Source organism: Ailuropoda melanoleuca, chromosome 11 (genome assembly GCF_002007445.2).
Source record: "Ailuropoda melanoleuca isolate Jingjing chromosome 11, ASM200744v2, whole genome shotgun sequence".
Lineage (NCBI taxonomy): Eukaryota > Metazoa > Chordata > Mammalia > Carnivora > Ursidae > Ailuropoda > Ailuropoda melanoleuca.
Window position 1 is genome coordinate 71,055,304 of NC_048228.1, and position 14,613 is coordinate 71,069,916.

General features: G+C 36.7%; 1 protein-coding gene across 4 annotated transcripts in view; it reads left to right on the forward strand.

Moving 5' to 3' along the window:
* The window catches only part of FRYL (FRY like transcription coactivator), a 214,058-nt gene that overhangs the window by 25,104 nt on the left and 174,341 nt on the right, over positions 1 to 14,613 (forward strand). Inside the window, exon 2 of one of the 4 annotated variants that reach the window (XM_034671839.1) lies at positions 3,221 to 3,353. The exons of 1 other annotated variant lie outside the window; for it this stretch is intronic. Coding sequence is in view for 2 of the 3 variants with exons in the window: in XM_034671837.1 (XP_034527728.1) it covers positions 6,082 to 6,283 (202 nt within the window). In the remaining variant the exon portion in view is untranslated. Of the gene's footprint in view, positions 1 to 3,220; positions 3,354 to 5,581; positions 6,284 to 14,613 lie in introns of those variants that run through there. 2 more of the 4 variants (XM_034671837.1, XM_034671838.1) reach the window with 2 other exon arrangements.

Genomic DNA, 14,613 nt, shown 5'->3' on the forward strand with positions numbered 1-14,613 from the left:
ATTTTTGTGCAGAAGTCAGCACCCTTAACCCCCATGTTGTTCAAGGGTCAATTGTGTAAGTATCAAATACATCTGGAAGTCAAAGTTAAGAGTTTTGAGTTGGAATCTTTGAAGTAACTTAGGCTAATCTTTTTACCCAATGGGATAAGCATTTCTATGGCATTTTCTTTTTTTTTTTTTTTTGTTAAAGATTTTATTTATTTATTCGACAGAGATAGAGACAGCCAGTGAGAGAGGGAACACAAGCAGGGGGAGTGGGAGAGGAAGAAGCAGGCTCATAGCGGAGGAGCCTGATGTGGGGCTCGATCCCATAACGCCGGGATCACGCCCTGAGCTGAAGGCAGACGCTTAACCGCTGTGCCACCCAGGCGCCCCTCTATGGCATTTTCTAACAGCCTTTTCCTTAAAAACAGTAAGCAGGGACTTCCATTTCTTTATGAAGCTGCCTTTTCATCAATTATGTAATAATTAATTTATTCTTTATGTTGGGTTCAAATCTGCTTTGTACTAGACACCATAACTGCCTTGTTCTCCTTTTCAAATTATGAAAGATATAGACAAAATTAAGAATATCATAATAAACATCACTGAAATTCATTTACTCTTAATTTTTGCTCTGTTTGCTTGAGATTATTTTCTGTATCATGGTCTATCAGAGACATATACTTCAAGCGTCTTACTATAATTAAGATACATTAAATTTGTAGATTTCTGTTCTTTATAATTCTAGTAATTCTGTTCAGAAAGGAAATGAGGTTAATGTGCTATTTGAACACCCATTCAACTTTCTCTTTTACTTTTGGACTGAAGTGAAACAAGGCTGTCCTTGGAGAACCTCATTTGACCTGAGCTCCTCCCAAGCACCCGAGCTGAGCCACTGTCCTCTTTATTTATTGCACATGGAAGCTTCTAGACCATTTTTCTTGCTGGAGGTTTAAAGCCTTGCTCCTTCAAAGCTTGAGCCATTTGGCTATTTACAGTCTCTTCAGTGTTGTCAAATACCAGCTGACCTGTGCAAGTCACTTTTGTTTATATGACTTTTTTCTTTTAAATAAGAAACTGTAGCATTGATTATGTGTACCCTATGACCACAGTTAACAACCTATTTGACCTTAACCATGTCAAAAGTAGTATTATCAGAGTAGTAACAGAAATTACTCTTTTTGTAGATAAAATAGTCTCCAAATTAATCAAGTAAAAGGAAAATTAAAATGAGTCCCATGTTAAGTAATATATATGGACAGAAGATAGAAAAAACAATTGACATGCAGAAAGAAACCCCAAACCAGAACAAAAACAATAAAACCCACCCCTGCTAAAAATGATTATAACCCATAATGAAAGGGTATAAACCAGCTATTTCCCAGAGTAACCAAAGACGTATGCTTATTTTATCAAAAGTGAAAGTTGGAAATAGGAAGGTTGTACATCTATTAAGGAGGTATTGAAAATTCTAGACAAACATTGGGAAGTCTTGAGATGACACAGTGCTCTGACAGTGTGGTTTCAAGAAGAGAAAACACATTTTTATAAAAAGCTATAGAAACATAGCTTTTGCTATGTCTGAGCAAGAAATTCCAAAGTGAAGCAAAATGAAAGGCCTGGGCATGCTGGTACAGATCGGTCCTCTGAAGTTGTTGTAGTGTTCCTAAAACTGCTGTGTACTTTAGTAGTAACTGGTTTTGTGATTTGTCCTAGCAGATGAAGTGAATGTTTAAATTTCATTAAATTTACAGACCATTCCATGACTGTACTACCCACTACAGACAGAAAAGATATGCTGTTTGTCATATAAGCTTTGAGGGAGAAATGATTCCGTGAACCTAAGATGACAAAAAAGTATCAAGAATTATGGCAGAATGTAGATATCATTTTGCTTACAGATTCAGAAATATTTGGTGGGGCAGGCAAAAATTCCAGTAATTCTGAATGATATTGATTATGAATAAGTGCATATGAATTAGTATTTTATTCATATTTATAAGTTCTTTGGCTTCAAAGATTTGGTTTTAATCATGATTTAATCAGTTATGCCTGTCAGCAAATGGAATATCCTATTTTTCTAACTTGACTAAGGGAATTTTAAATTAAGAAAGTTAAGTACAAAATTAATATTTCAGAGAGTAGTTAGTCCATTCTCTTGGGTTGCGGATTAAATTCATTAAACAGAAAAAAAAAATAGTAAGAAACCAGTTACGATTTCAAGTGAAAATTTGAATTTTCAGTGCCAGATTTAAAATGTGGCCTATTTAGCTATTGAAAAATGCCAAGACTTTTAATGGTAATAAAAACGTGGAATGTGTATAATTACATGAGTTCTTTATATAGTAAAAGGATAACTCCCTGTGGTCATTGGTTTCATTCTTAGTAACCATCCAGTTATAGATGTGGTATAATGACTTATAACCCATGACTCTATCAGTTAATATAACTGGACTTTGAAAAATATGTATCCCATAACTTTTCTGTAGATGAGGTAAATATTAGGCCTCATGGGTATATGAACTACTTTGCAGATCTGTTCATTTTCATGAATAAAATAAAAATGTATTAAATATACTATTGCATAATGAAGGTATTGACATGTTAGTTCAAGCATTGGCTAGTAAAAGCATTACTTGTCACTGTGAAGAGAAGAAAGAAGGGGGAAACTGTAGATTAAAAGGGATTTAAGAGACCCAGTAACAATTGCCTGTATGGATTTTGTTTAGATCCTGGATTAGAACAAACTTAAAAAAAAAAAAATTCTGATACGGTTGGGGAAATTTGAGCACTGATTGGTATTTGATGTTATAATTATTATTAGTTAATTATAGATATTATGATATTGGCTTATGTTTAAAAAGTAAATCTGTATTCTAAAGAGATGGTGTACAGAATTATCTACAGATGAAGTGGTGTGATGTCAGGAATTTGCTTCAGGATAATCCAGAGTGGTGGGATAGAGGTTAAGGGATGCATGAGATATCAGTGAAACATGATTTGCTAGGAGTTAATAAGGGTGGGGGTCATTATACTATTCTCAATAATTTTGCATTCATTTGAATTTTTTCATAATAAAGATTTAGAAAAAATATAATGCAACATTATTGAAAGAAGATAACTGGCAATCCTAATGACTCTGCTATATAATCTATTCAGAAGTAAAGATGGTATGAGCAATACGAATGTACTTAGAAACATGTCTTATGTGTAAATCTTGTATTTTGTTTTCCTTTAGAGCTGAAGCCATTTATTTGAATCTTGGATGATTAACACTTAAATGCTTAACTCTCAAAACTGCTCCAAGAGTCCCACAGTCAGGATTAGATGATTCAAGTTACCACCAAGAAATTGCTGTCTTGAGCTCTCTGGTAAGATTATAATAAATATTGTAAAGGCTAAATAGTGACTATGCAGTCTAAAAAGATTTTTAAATGCTGTATGTGAGTGACTAACTTCTATTATAATTTCTTGATCCTGACTACTGTACTGGGAGTTGGAAGTTGTGATAATCAATCAACGATCTTAGAAGTATCAACAAGCAACAAGGCTTTATGGCCCTTCCTCCTCATAGATTCAGCTACCAATGGGTACAGTCTTGTCACTAGAATGCCATGCTTTCCTCCTTGCTGTATGTCTCCGGGTGGGTCCTTCCGAAGCTGATGCTGAAAAAGTTTGGCTTCCAGGATGTTTGTTAGGGATCAACACCTGCTGAGAGAGGAGGTTAAGAAGCAGATTAGGCAGAGGAAATCAAACTGCAATTCAGGCTTAACAAAGCCTTGGTCAGGCCTACGGGAAGAACTGTAGTTGTGAGAGTTTCTTTTTCTTCATAAATATAGTAAGCTCCTTGGGAACAGAGACCTATTTTCAGTGCCCTTGCACGTTGCACAGGCCATTAGAGAAGCTGCTCAGCAAACACTTGTGGAGTGAAAGAAATCTGAGAAAAATCTTGTGACTTTTTCTGTAACACTTCATCCTTGCCTTTCCTGTCCCCAGTTGGCAGTGCAGTTGAGAACTGTGGGGTTAATAGAGACACAGGTGGTTATCTTGTATATGAACAAACATGAAGGTAACTTGCCCTCCATAATCAGCTTGTGTTATAAGCCACTGTTTCGGGACTCCATAAGGTGAGGGGGACCTGTAACGGGACCTGAAGAGAACCATAAACCAAAGTTGTAAAGAATTATGTGATCCTATCTATAGAGAGGAGGGGGAAAAGACCCTGGAAGACACAGTGATAGCTTCTCAGCTCTTAAGACATATGGATTATGGTTCTAACCAGTTGTTTTTTCCTGTGTGTGGGGAAATAGGCTGTTCAGATATGAGTTTTTATCCCTTTATGCTGAAGGGTTAAGAGAGCATCCCCTTCTTAGGAGCATTTTTTAAAAGTCAACATTGTTTTCTAGTAAGTATGGCCCTGCTTTGGGGTAAAAAATTTATGTCTCTCATTTGATTTCCTTGTTTTTCCTTCATTTTTACTGTAGGATTCCCTGAAACAGGATATGCATTAATAAATCCTCTAAATTTTCCCTGAACCTTAATAATATATTACTGCTTTACATGTAGAGGACCTCCGATTAATATCTTTTAAATGAATGAAATAAAAAATTGACTTCACAATTATGTGGTAGAAGAATAAGGATTAAGCACCCAATAATTCAGAACCAGGAATTTGCTTGTTTTTACATTACAGTTTTTCTTTTAACATTTTATTTATTTGAGATAGAGAGAGAGAGAGAGAGAGAGAGAGAACACACAAGCGGGGGAGTGGCAGAGGGGGAGGAAGAAGCAGACTCTCCCCGCTGGGCAGGGAGCCCGACGTGGGGCTTGATCCCAGGACCCAGAGGTCATGACCTGAGCTGAAGGAAGGTGCTTAACCAACTGAGCCAGCCAGGCACCCCTTTACAATTTTTCCTGATATCTATATAGACTCTTCTGTGCTTCATCTTTTAAAATATGTAAATTATTTTCTTCATGTTGAGTATTAGAAGAATGAGATTGTGCTTGTGTTCCACTGAGTGAATCAGGTTTGTTTTTTTGTTATTGAACATATATCCTTCAAAGTCATAAATCTGATTACTTAGGGAGTTTACGCCTTACCCGATCCTTCTATTTACTTCCTTCTTCTCCCTTACCTGATCCTTCTGTTTATTTCTGTTTTGCTCACTTTGTACCCCCACCAGAGGGCAGGCAAAGGAAAGAAGAAAAGAAGATACTACTTTCAGTTCTCAGTCTTTCGTAGGCCCCTTTCACTGGCATGTTTTGTTATGCTTCTGGAGGACATTACGGCAGTAGGATCAGCTGCTTTTGCTATTTTAAAATATTTAGTAGAATGCTCAGTTATTTGGAATTAAATTATGTAAGGTTGATGACTGGGTTTATGGAACTAAATATTTATACTTGTAATTCTTCAATTTTATATTCTTTAGATCCATATATTTTTAAATTATCAATCTTTTTTTTTTTTTTTTTGGTAATTCATGCCAAAGTTTTCATTGCTACTATTGATAGTTATGATTAATTGTAATGCATTTCTTTTGTGTGTTTAAAAGTACATTGGAATGTTCACAATACAGCATAAAGTTTTAAATTACTGCTTTTAATGTCCCATAAAACTTGGCGTTTCTGAGGTCTCAGTGAATTTTGAGAATGATAAGAATTATCTTTTGAATACAAGTTACTGTTTTGCACTTCAGTTTTAAGTTTCTTTAAGACACGCCCCAAGGAAAGTAAATTTGTCTTAACATTATCACAGCTTAGATTTTCAAAGTCTAAATATTAAACCAAGTGAATGCTAAACATTTTATAGTCTCAATATTGCTGTTAACACCCATTGTACATGTACGTGTACGTCTGTGTATGAACAAAGTGCGGTTTCATGGGCTATAGCTGTTCGGTTTGTTATCAGTACGAACAGCAAATGTCTTAAAAATCAGCTTCAGAACAGCTGGCAGTTGACCTGGCGTTTGGCACCACCTAAGTTCACATGACATTTCCCTGCTCTTTGACACAAATAGTGTACCTCACCTTCTCATCAGGAAGTTGGTACAAGCACCTTTCCATGTGCTTGTGGGTCCGGTAAAGCAGAAGAACCTTAAGATGGATTTTTTAAAGAGAGTCGTTCCTCCCATTCTCTCGGGAGATGTGGTTTTGGATACTAGAGATAGTTTTCGGGAAAGCTCCCCAAGGTTACTTAAGATGAGACGTCTTAGTTTGCTTTCATCAGAGAAGATTGTAGATGAGAAAGATGGAATCCATTTCTGTCACAGAGATTATGACAAACACCAACATCAACATCTAGGTAAAGTAAAAATTATTATTTTCGATTCTTTAAAATATTTTAGGAAAGTAAAATTATTTTTACAAGTATGAAGTCTAGTGAGCATAAATCTTTATTTTGAAAATCAAGTTTAAATATTAAAAAATGTTTAATATAGACATTTGATCTAAATTTTTTTACTATCAAAATTGTTTTGAGTTTAGATGGAGAAATATTGATGCTATAAATCAAGATAAAAGCCATTAATAAAAGAAAAAACTTGGTGATCTTTGGAAGATATTTTGATGAACAGGTGTTATACTTACTGAAAAAAGTGCTATTATACAACCTATGGGATATGTAAATGAAAAGACACGAGTTTTATCTATCACTACAGAAGCCATTTAAATTTTATTAAAAATATATTCCATTCTTAAAAAAATTATCTATATCCCATTGTTTTGTTCTGAAGATAGTAAATATTTGGGGCAAAATATCAAAAAAGTCACATCTTCGAATATAATTATTAGTTTGTGTCATCATGTCTTTGTTTCCTATAGTCCTGCAAAACTGAATTTAACACCTTTTAAAGTCTGAAAGAATGATAGTTACTAAGTATTAGGAGAAAAATCAGTTTTGCATATAGGAACTAGCAAATATTAAAAGACAGGAAAATCCTTTGGGCGGAAGATGATGGAAAAATGCTTTAAGTTTTTATGTTTTTGACTAAAACACTTCAAAATGTTAAAATGTTCTGCTTGAGTATGAGCTTTTTAATCTTAGGGAATGAATGCAGGCTCATATAAATTAATGTAATATTTAGTAGAAAGAAGAGAGTTTCTGTAAACCCTCTGCAAGTTTGATGTATATATTTTTATAGCTGTCTTCTATGCATATTTTAATATGCACATATACATTTTTATTTATAGAATTTAATAATGAGATTTACTATCCAACTGTTCTTATACTTTTTCATTTAATACATTATAAACCTCTTTCTGTCTCACTTAAAATGCTCTCCATTGTGCGGATATAATAATTTATTCAATCAGTGTCTTATTGATGAACATTTAGAATGATTTTAATTTTTAGTTATTAAAAATAGTTATGTAATAAATATCCCTTGGTATATCACTTCATACTTTTGTATGAATACTTCTCAGTATAAATTTCTATGTGCATTTTAAATTTTGGGGGACAATGCCAAGTAACCTTTCAAAAATTTCTCAATTTAAGCTCCCCAGGGCAGGGCGTGTCCCTGTTTTTTTTGTATTCTCCCTAATACTATTTCTTGTCAGTTTAAAAAATAGGTCGTATTTATGAGAAACCATGCATTTTGTTTTTAAAATATCAATTATGTAAAAGAAGGAGCTTTTAAGTTTTAAGAAGAAATATATGTTGGCATTTACAATGTACTGGTAAGAAGTCATTTTTCATGCTCTTCACTTAATTGGGTGGACAAAGTAGGGGTGAGGGCACTGATGGGTTAGTGTATCTTAAATTAAAATCTGTAAGTCATTCGGCCCTTAGCTTTTTGTTCAGCAGTGTATGTATATGTGAAACATATTAATATATTTATATGTGTAGTTATTTAAGTTATTAGAAAATTACTTTTCCTTTACTTTCGCTCTTGAATCATTTGGTTTTCTTTACTGTGCCATGAATAGTATGGTTAGAATTGATGCTTAAATGTAATATGCTCTGCCCATTAGTTTAATATGACTCCTTTTTAAATTTAAATACTATCTTATGCATTTTTTAACATAGCACACATAAAGTGTGATAATTAGGGGTGCCTTGGTGGCTCAGTTGGTTAAGTGTCTGACTCTTGATTTTGGCTCAGGTCATGATCTCAGAGCCCTGAGATCAAGCCCTGCATGGGACTCTGCACTGAGCGTGGAGGCTGCTTGAGATTCTCTTTCCCCTCTCCCTCTGCCCCTCCCCCCACTCATGCATGCCTGTGTGTGCGCACATGTGCGTGCACGGTCTCTCTCTCTCAAAAAAAAAGTGTAACAATCTGCTAATTTATGTTAATTTGCAAATAAACACTCAAGTTAATGATTTAGAATTTTCTGTGGTATCTTTTTACAATCATGGTCAAAGCAAAGCAGAATGATGGAGTGCTGAAGAATCTGTTCTCTGAAATTTCAGAGGCTGCAAGTTCTTTGCGGAATAATTCTTGCCCGGTTTTTCTCTTCAAGAATAAAATTCAGCTTCATGGAGTGACTTAAAATTAATTGACAGGACATCTTTGGCAATTTCTGTACAGAGATTTGGTCTTAAAATGTTTGGTTCTTAAATTTAAATTTACTGATCAAATTCCTTTTCTTGAATCGCAAGATTTGATACTAAATTTATATTATACATAAGAATAAGACACATGATTCACAGCAGTGTGCAAATAGGTTGCTTGAAAAATTCAGCTTGAATGAATTTTACTTCCTGTTTACTGGTGATTCTGGGATAGAGATAATGCAGTAGTTTAGCCAGGAGTCATGCAAATATGACTGGGTATGGTTTTTCTAAGGGGTTTTACAGTTTTGTTCATGAATGAAAGGAGAAATCAAGATTATGAAGAGATTTCCTATCACTAATGCAAAGAAGGAAATGTTCTTTTAGAGAGAAACTAGTGTGACATCTCATAGCTTTGTACTTGGATCAGTTGCCAACTTGTTAATTCAAAATGGAAGGTGTTCTTTCTAAGGGATATTAGACAAGATTGTAATATGGATGGATAACTATACTTTTGTGAGAGAGTCAGTTGAGAATGAGCTAGTCTGCAATATATAGAAATTTACCTGCTACTTTTAACTCTGGAAGTGTTTATAGATACGTAGGGTTTCCTTAACCAAAATATGCGTAGAATTTTGAGGTATTTGCAAGGTTGATATTTTGAACATTCTTTGCTTTTGATAAATTTTTTCATTTTTTCCTCTAAATATTAAGTTAACCTAATATTTTAAGAATTTTGTAGAAATTCTCAAGCAATTCACTGGATTTACCAGAAATTCTTTGTTTCTCTGTAAAATATCTTAACAAATGCCTGTACTACACTGCACACATTCCAAAGCCTTTCCCACCATTTTTGCTCCCAACAGGTTGAGTGGTGTGGGCTTACCAAGAGTTGGCTGGGATTTTAGCCAAACCTGTTTATGCCAATTATGCTTGTAATTGTGATCATGTAACTTAATTAGGTATTATGTAATTCAGTGAAGTATGAGACTGAAAAAGGAGTTGTTTTGGTATAAACAAGGTTGACTGCTTTGGTCAGACTCCATAAAAGTGAATTTCTAAAAAAAAAAAAAATACTGCATTTGAATTACATGTAGGTCAGAGAAGTACGTAAGATTGGAAGGGTTTTTTCCTCAGATACCTTCAACTTCCCTTTCCACTTTGAAGAAATTGAAATTGGAAATCATAGACAATGTATATGGGTTGGACTTTAGGCAAGGCAGACAATGCTGTGATCAGCAAATTCACCTTAAGGACTTGGCACTCTATCAAAATGCTAGGGAATAAATCATGGGTTTTATATTTTAAGTTAAAATAAAACCGTTAGTGGACCTATTGATCTTTGCTTCCCCTGATTCCAACTTTAATGGAGCCTTTTGATTAGATGATTAGCCAGCAGTTGTAATTTATAGTAAAGGAACTCTGCTATTATGTATTGTTGTGTAATGTTGCAATTTTGTTAAAGAAGTAAATCGTTTATTTTCTGTCCCAACTTCCTTAATGTAAAAAAGAAGGAATCAAGATGTTCATGGTATATAATCTTACTTATAACATGCTTCACTATCCATAAATTTTTTGCTGTAGATTCCTAATCATGTGATGAAAGACTGATTTCATTGATATCATTTATGCCAATTCTACTAATATTTATCTTCAGGAATAAAACTTGGTGGGGAGAAAATGCCCTTCACTGGTTCAGAATATACTACAGTGTTGTCCAACCACTGTAGAACAGTGACTATTAGGCATAGTCATGAGTCAGATGCTAAGAGTCAGGCAGTGTGTTTCCACAGGCTTCTGTTGTGACAGCTGCAAAGTCCTTGCATCTCCAAGATTGGGTTATTTTTATTCAGATGGAATGAACCTTAATTTTGTTGTTGTTCATTCTCTTTGGAGTCAAGAATAAGTGAGTATAAATATGTTATAAGGTTGATTTTATAATTCCCCAAGAACAGAGATGATTGAACAGAACGGAGTATATATCAACATTAAGCATGGAAGAAACTTTTGAGCACATTCTGTGTTCTGGGCACTGTTCTCTTGTTTTGCTTTATCAGTAAGTTAATTTTGTCTACCTATTTAGGGCGTACCTCAAATAGAAAGTAAGTTGAGCATAGACTCTGCCTCCTGATATGTTGTAGGACTTGGAACATAGTAGTTGCTCAATAAGTGACTGGTTGAATGAACAAATGGCCTCTGAGTCCTCCTGTAAACCTTGTGAGATAGGTTGTCATACAAAGTTTTAAAACTTCAGAGCGGCTTAAGCGAGTTATTTGAGGTCTTTTGGCTCCTAAGTAGTAGCGGTTGCATTAAAGTCAGGCATTTGTTCCTCGTACTCCATTTCTTTGCAGTGTTTGAGGTTTTTCAATCTTTATGTATAAAATATATATGTATTTTTTATTTTTTATTTATTTATTTATTTGACAGAGAGAGAGAGACAGCCAGCGAGAGAGGGAACACAAGCAGGGGGAGTGGGAGAGGAAGAAGCAGGCTCGTAGCGGAGGAGCCCGATGTGGGGCTCGATCCCGTAACGCCGGGATCACTCCCTGAGCTGAAGGCAGACGCTTAACGACTGTGCCACCCAGGCGCCCCATAATATATATGTATTTTTTAAAGAGTAGTGCATCTGTCAAGTTTAATTGTGCCACTAAAGTACATATACTTTTTTTTTTTTTTGGTGATTTCATTTTAATTAAGAGCTATATTTCAATAGGAAAAAAACTTTAATTCCAATATAAAGTATTACTCTTCGAGACCCTGTGTTTCACCTTAATGAGCAGTTGATAAGTATTTTTATAACACTCTGGTTACATGAGCTGATGAAGTGAATAGCCATTTCACGTGACTTTTACAAAAACAATTAAGATGCACACATTGGGATACCATTCCATTTCATTACAAAGTGTTAATGACTCCATGGGATAATAAACATTTAAATAGCATACTGGTATACCTCTCTTGAGGTATTCAGCACAGCTCACTAGCAGGGACAAAGCAGAATGTAGCACTTACTATAAAATTCCAAATGCCTCTTGGTTGAGTTTTATTTATTTTTATTTTATTTTATTTTTTAAAGATTTTATTTGTCAGAGAAGAGAGCACAAGCAGGGGGAGCAGCAGGCAGAGGGAGAAGCAGGCTCCCCGCTGAGCAAGGATCCCAATACAGGACTCGATCCTAGAACCCTGGAATCATGACCTGAGCCGAAGGCAGATGCTTAACCGACTGAGCCACCCACGTGTCCCTCTTGGTTGAGGTTTTTTTTTTTTTTTAAAGATTTTATTTATTTATTTGACAGAGACAGCCAGCGAGAGAGGAAACACAAGCAGGGGGAGTGGGAGAGGAAGAAGCAGGCTCATAGCGGAGGAGCCTGATGTGGGGCTCGATCCCACAACTCTGGGATCACGCCCTGAGCCGAAGGCAGATGCTTAACTGCTGTGCCACCCAGGCGCCCCACCCCCTTGGTTGAGTTTTGAAGGCTGCCATCTTTATTTGACTAGTAAAGAAAAGGTTGTGCTGTTATTAATTGGATTTCCTTAATAAGTGATCTTTCCAGTTTTGTTTTTGCAGAACTGTTGCTCTCCGTGGTCAGATTTTGTATCTCCAGAGTAGCTCATTTTTGTTTGATAGGCCATGTATTGGGTAGAGGAGTAGGATGGCAGGCCAGTCTCTTTTTAGAAGGGAAGAGATGGGTAAAGAGCGATTGAAGTCTTCCTCAGAGACTAGACCATTAATAGGGAGTTTAGAGGAGGCCCTGGGAGAACATGGAGAGGAGGTTTTTTTCTGGCACTGCTGCTTGGAGAGAGAACAGACCTAAGGAGATGGGAGAGTGGTTTGGAATTCAAATGTGATAAAAAGGTTGGTGGGCAAGGCAATGGCTGGGAAGAAGCTCCAAATAATAATCCGTCTGCTATGGAATTTCTGGCCTGACCTAAATGATATTTTGTGTAAATATGTGAAGGAGTTCAGGAATTTTTCTTGCTTATACAAGTGGGATTTGGAAGCACTGGGGCTTTCATAGTGTCATGAAATCAAGCAGCGTCCTGGACTTCAGAGAGCCTTTGGAGCACTTCTCAGGCTGTAATCATCGGAGGACATAGAAACCTTGTCGGGTGTTCTAGTCACGCCTTGTCTGCATCTGTGAGAATTCTCATGGTCCAGGCGAGCTATTGGGAAGACCTCCAGCAGCGACAGGAAAGAGGCAGTGCAGTACCGTGAAAAGAGCGGAGTGGGCTTTGATCCAGATGGAGCTGAGCTCACACAGTGACTGGCTGCGTGGCCTTGAACAGGTTACTTCATCTCTCTTGGCCAGATAACCTCACCTCTCGGTTTGAATGATAGCTTCTTCTGTAGTATTGTTTTTGAGATTATAAAAAATGGCAGCAGAATCGACACGTAGTTTAATACACGGTGGCTTTTGTTATTTACAAAAACTTTTGGAGTTTTGGCTTGGAGGTAGATGAATCACATCTAATGAGCATTTATCCTGGGATCATTGCGTCCTAGAAAATACTCTAGGAATTTGGATCTAGGTCTTTTATTGTGCCTAATTCCAAAAACTTCATCCTGTGATTTCTAGCTACGTGACCATTCACAGCAGCTTGAGCCGCAGCACTTCTTCCTGTGCTTCCTTCTTGGTCCACAGTGTGTGTGCTCCTCGGGAGAACCACCGCCAAGTGACTGCAGGGTGCAAATACACGGGTTTTTGGAAGTGAGTGTGACAACATGACCTTGTACTTCCTCGTGGTTGCTCTTATTATTTATTTATTTTTAAAGATTTTATTTGTCAGAGAAGAGAGCACAAGCAGGGGGAGCAGCAAGCAGAGGGAGAAGTAGGCTCCCTGCTGAGCAAGGAGCCCGATGTGGGACTTGATCCCAGGACTCTGGGATCATGACCTGAGCCGAAGGCAGACACTTAACCGACTGAGCCACCCAGGCATCCCTCTCTTGGTTGTTTTTAAAGTTAGCCTAACACTTAATAAGAAAGATCATTTTAGACTGTTCCCTCAAGTTACGTGGATGGTTTTGTTTTGTTTTGTTTTTAAGTTGACACAGTTAACTATTTCTTGAGTTAGGGTCAGTGTTTTACTTCCTTGGCCTTTAGAAAGGACACTCAAACTTAATTGAAGTAAAGATACATCCATCTCCCTTTTTAAAGGGCCTGGAATAGCCTCCCCTCTCTCCCCATTCACTGTGCTCTTTCCTTTTTTTTTTTTTTTTAATATTTTATTTATTTGAGAAAGATGGAGATAGAGAGAGCACAAGCAGGAAGGAGGAGGAGAAGCAGACTCTCCGCAAAGCAGGGAGCCTGATGTGGGATCATGACCTGAGCCGAAGGCAGATGCTCAACGGACTGAGCCACCCAGGGGTTTCTGTTCTCTTTCCTAATCACAGAACTGATAACTCACCCAACGTATGGTGATACTCGTCGTTAAGACATTACAGTTCTTCCTCTCAATTGAAGGTATTGTATCTAGGATAAAATAGTCGAAGTAGATAAAACATAGAACTAAATAAGTATTAGGCAAAATATACTGAAATAATAAAGACATAAAAAGGTGAGTAAGATGATGAACGATATCTATATTGGAAGACATTAAGGAAACAGTGAAGATGAGGTTAAAAAAAGCACCATAAAATGGGTACAGATGACTAAAGCTGAATGTAAGTTTAAAATGTAACTAAAGGAATCTATTGGAAAAGTTAAACAAAAAATAAAGTGTGCTATAAAAGGAGTTGAGGAGGCAGCGTACAGGCCAAGGGTTAACTCCACCCACATACAAGCAGTAGCCTTTGGGTTGAGACAACCGTGGACTCAGCCTCCAGTGCGGCCACGTCCTGGATCTGCAGCTCTGCAGGGGCCACTGCGGTCTCTGCCTGGCTGCCCTGGGGTTCGAATCTTTTCCCTCACCCTCAACGTCAGTTACTTATTCTTTGTGTCAGGACTCTAACTCGTTGTCTACTAGCTTCTGTTATTCCATTTAAGGTAAAAGTATTGTTTCTTTTCACCGGATGGTGAGTTCTTTGTGAACAGAGTTGATCTTACTCTGTGGAGAGCCCCAGAGCTTAGCCCGATGGCAGGTACTTAGGAAGCAGTTAGTAACTGTTGGTTGGATTTTAGAGTCCTCTCTCCTTTGGTTCT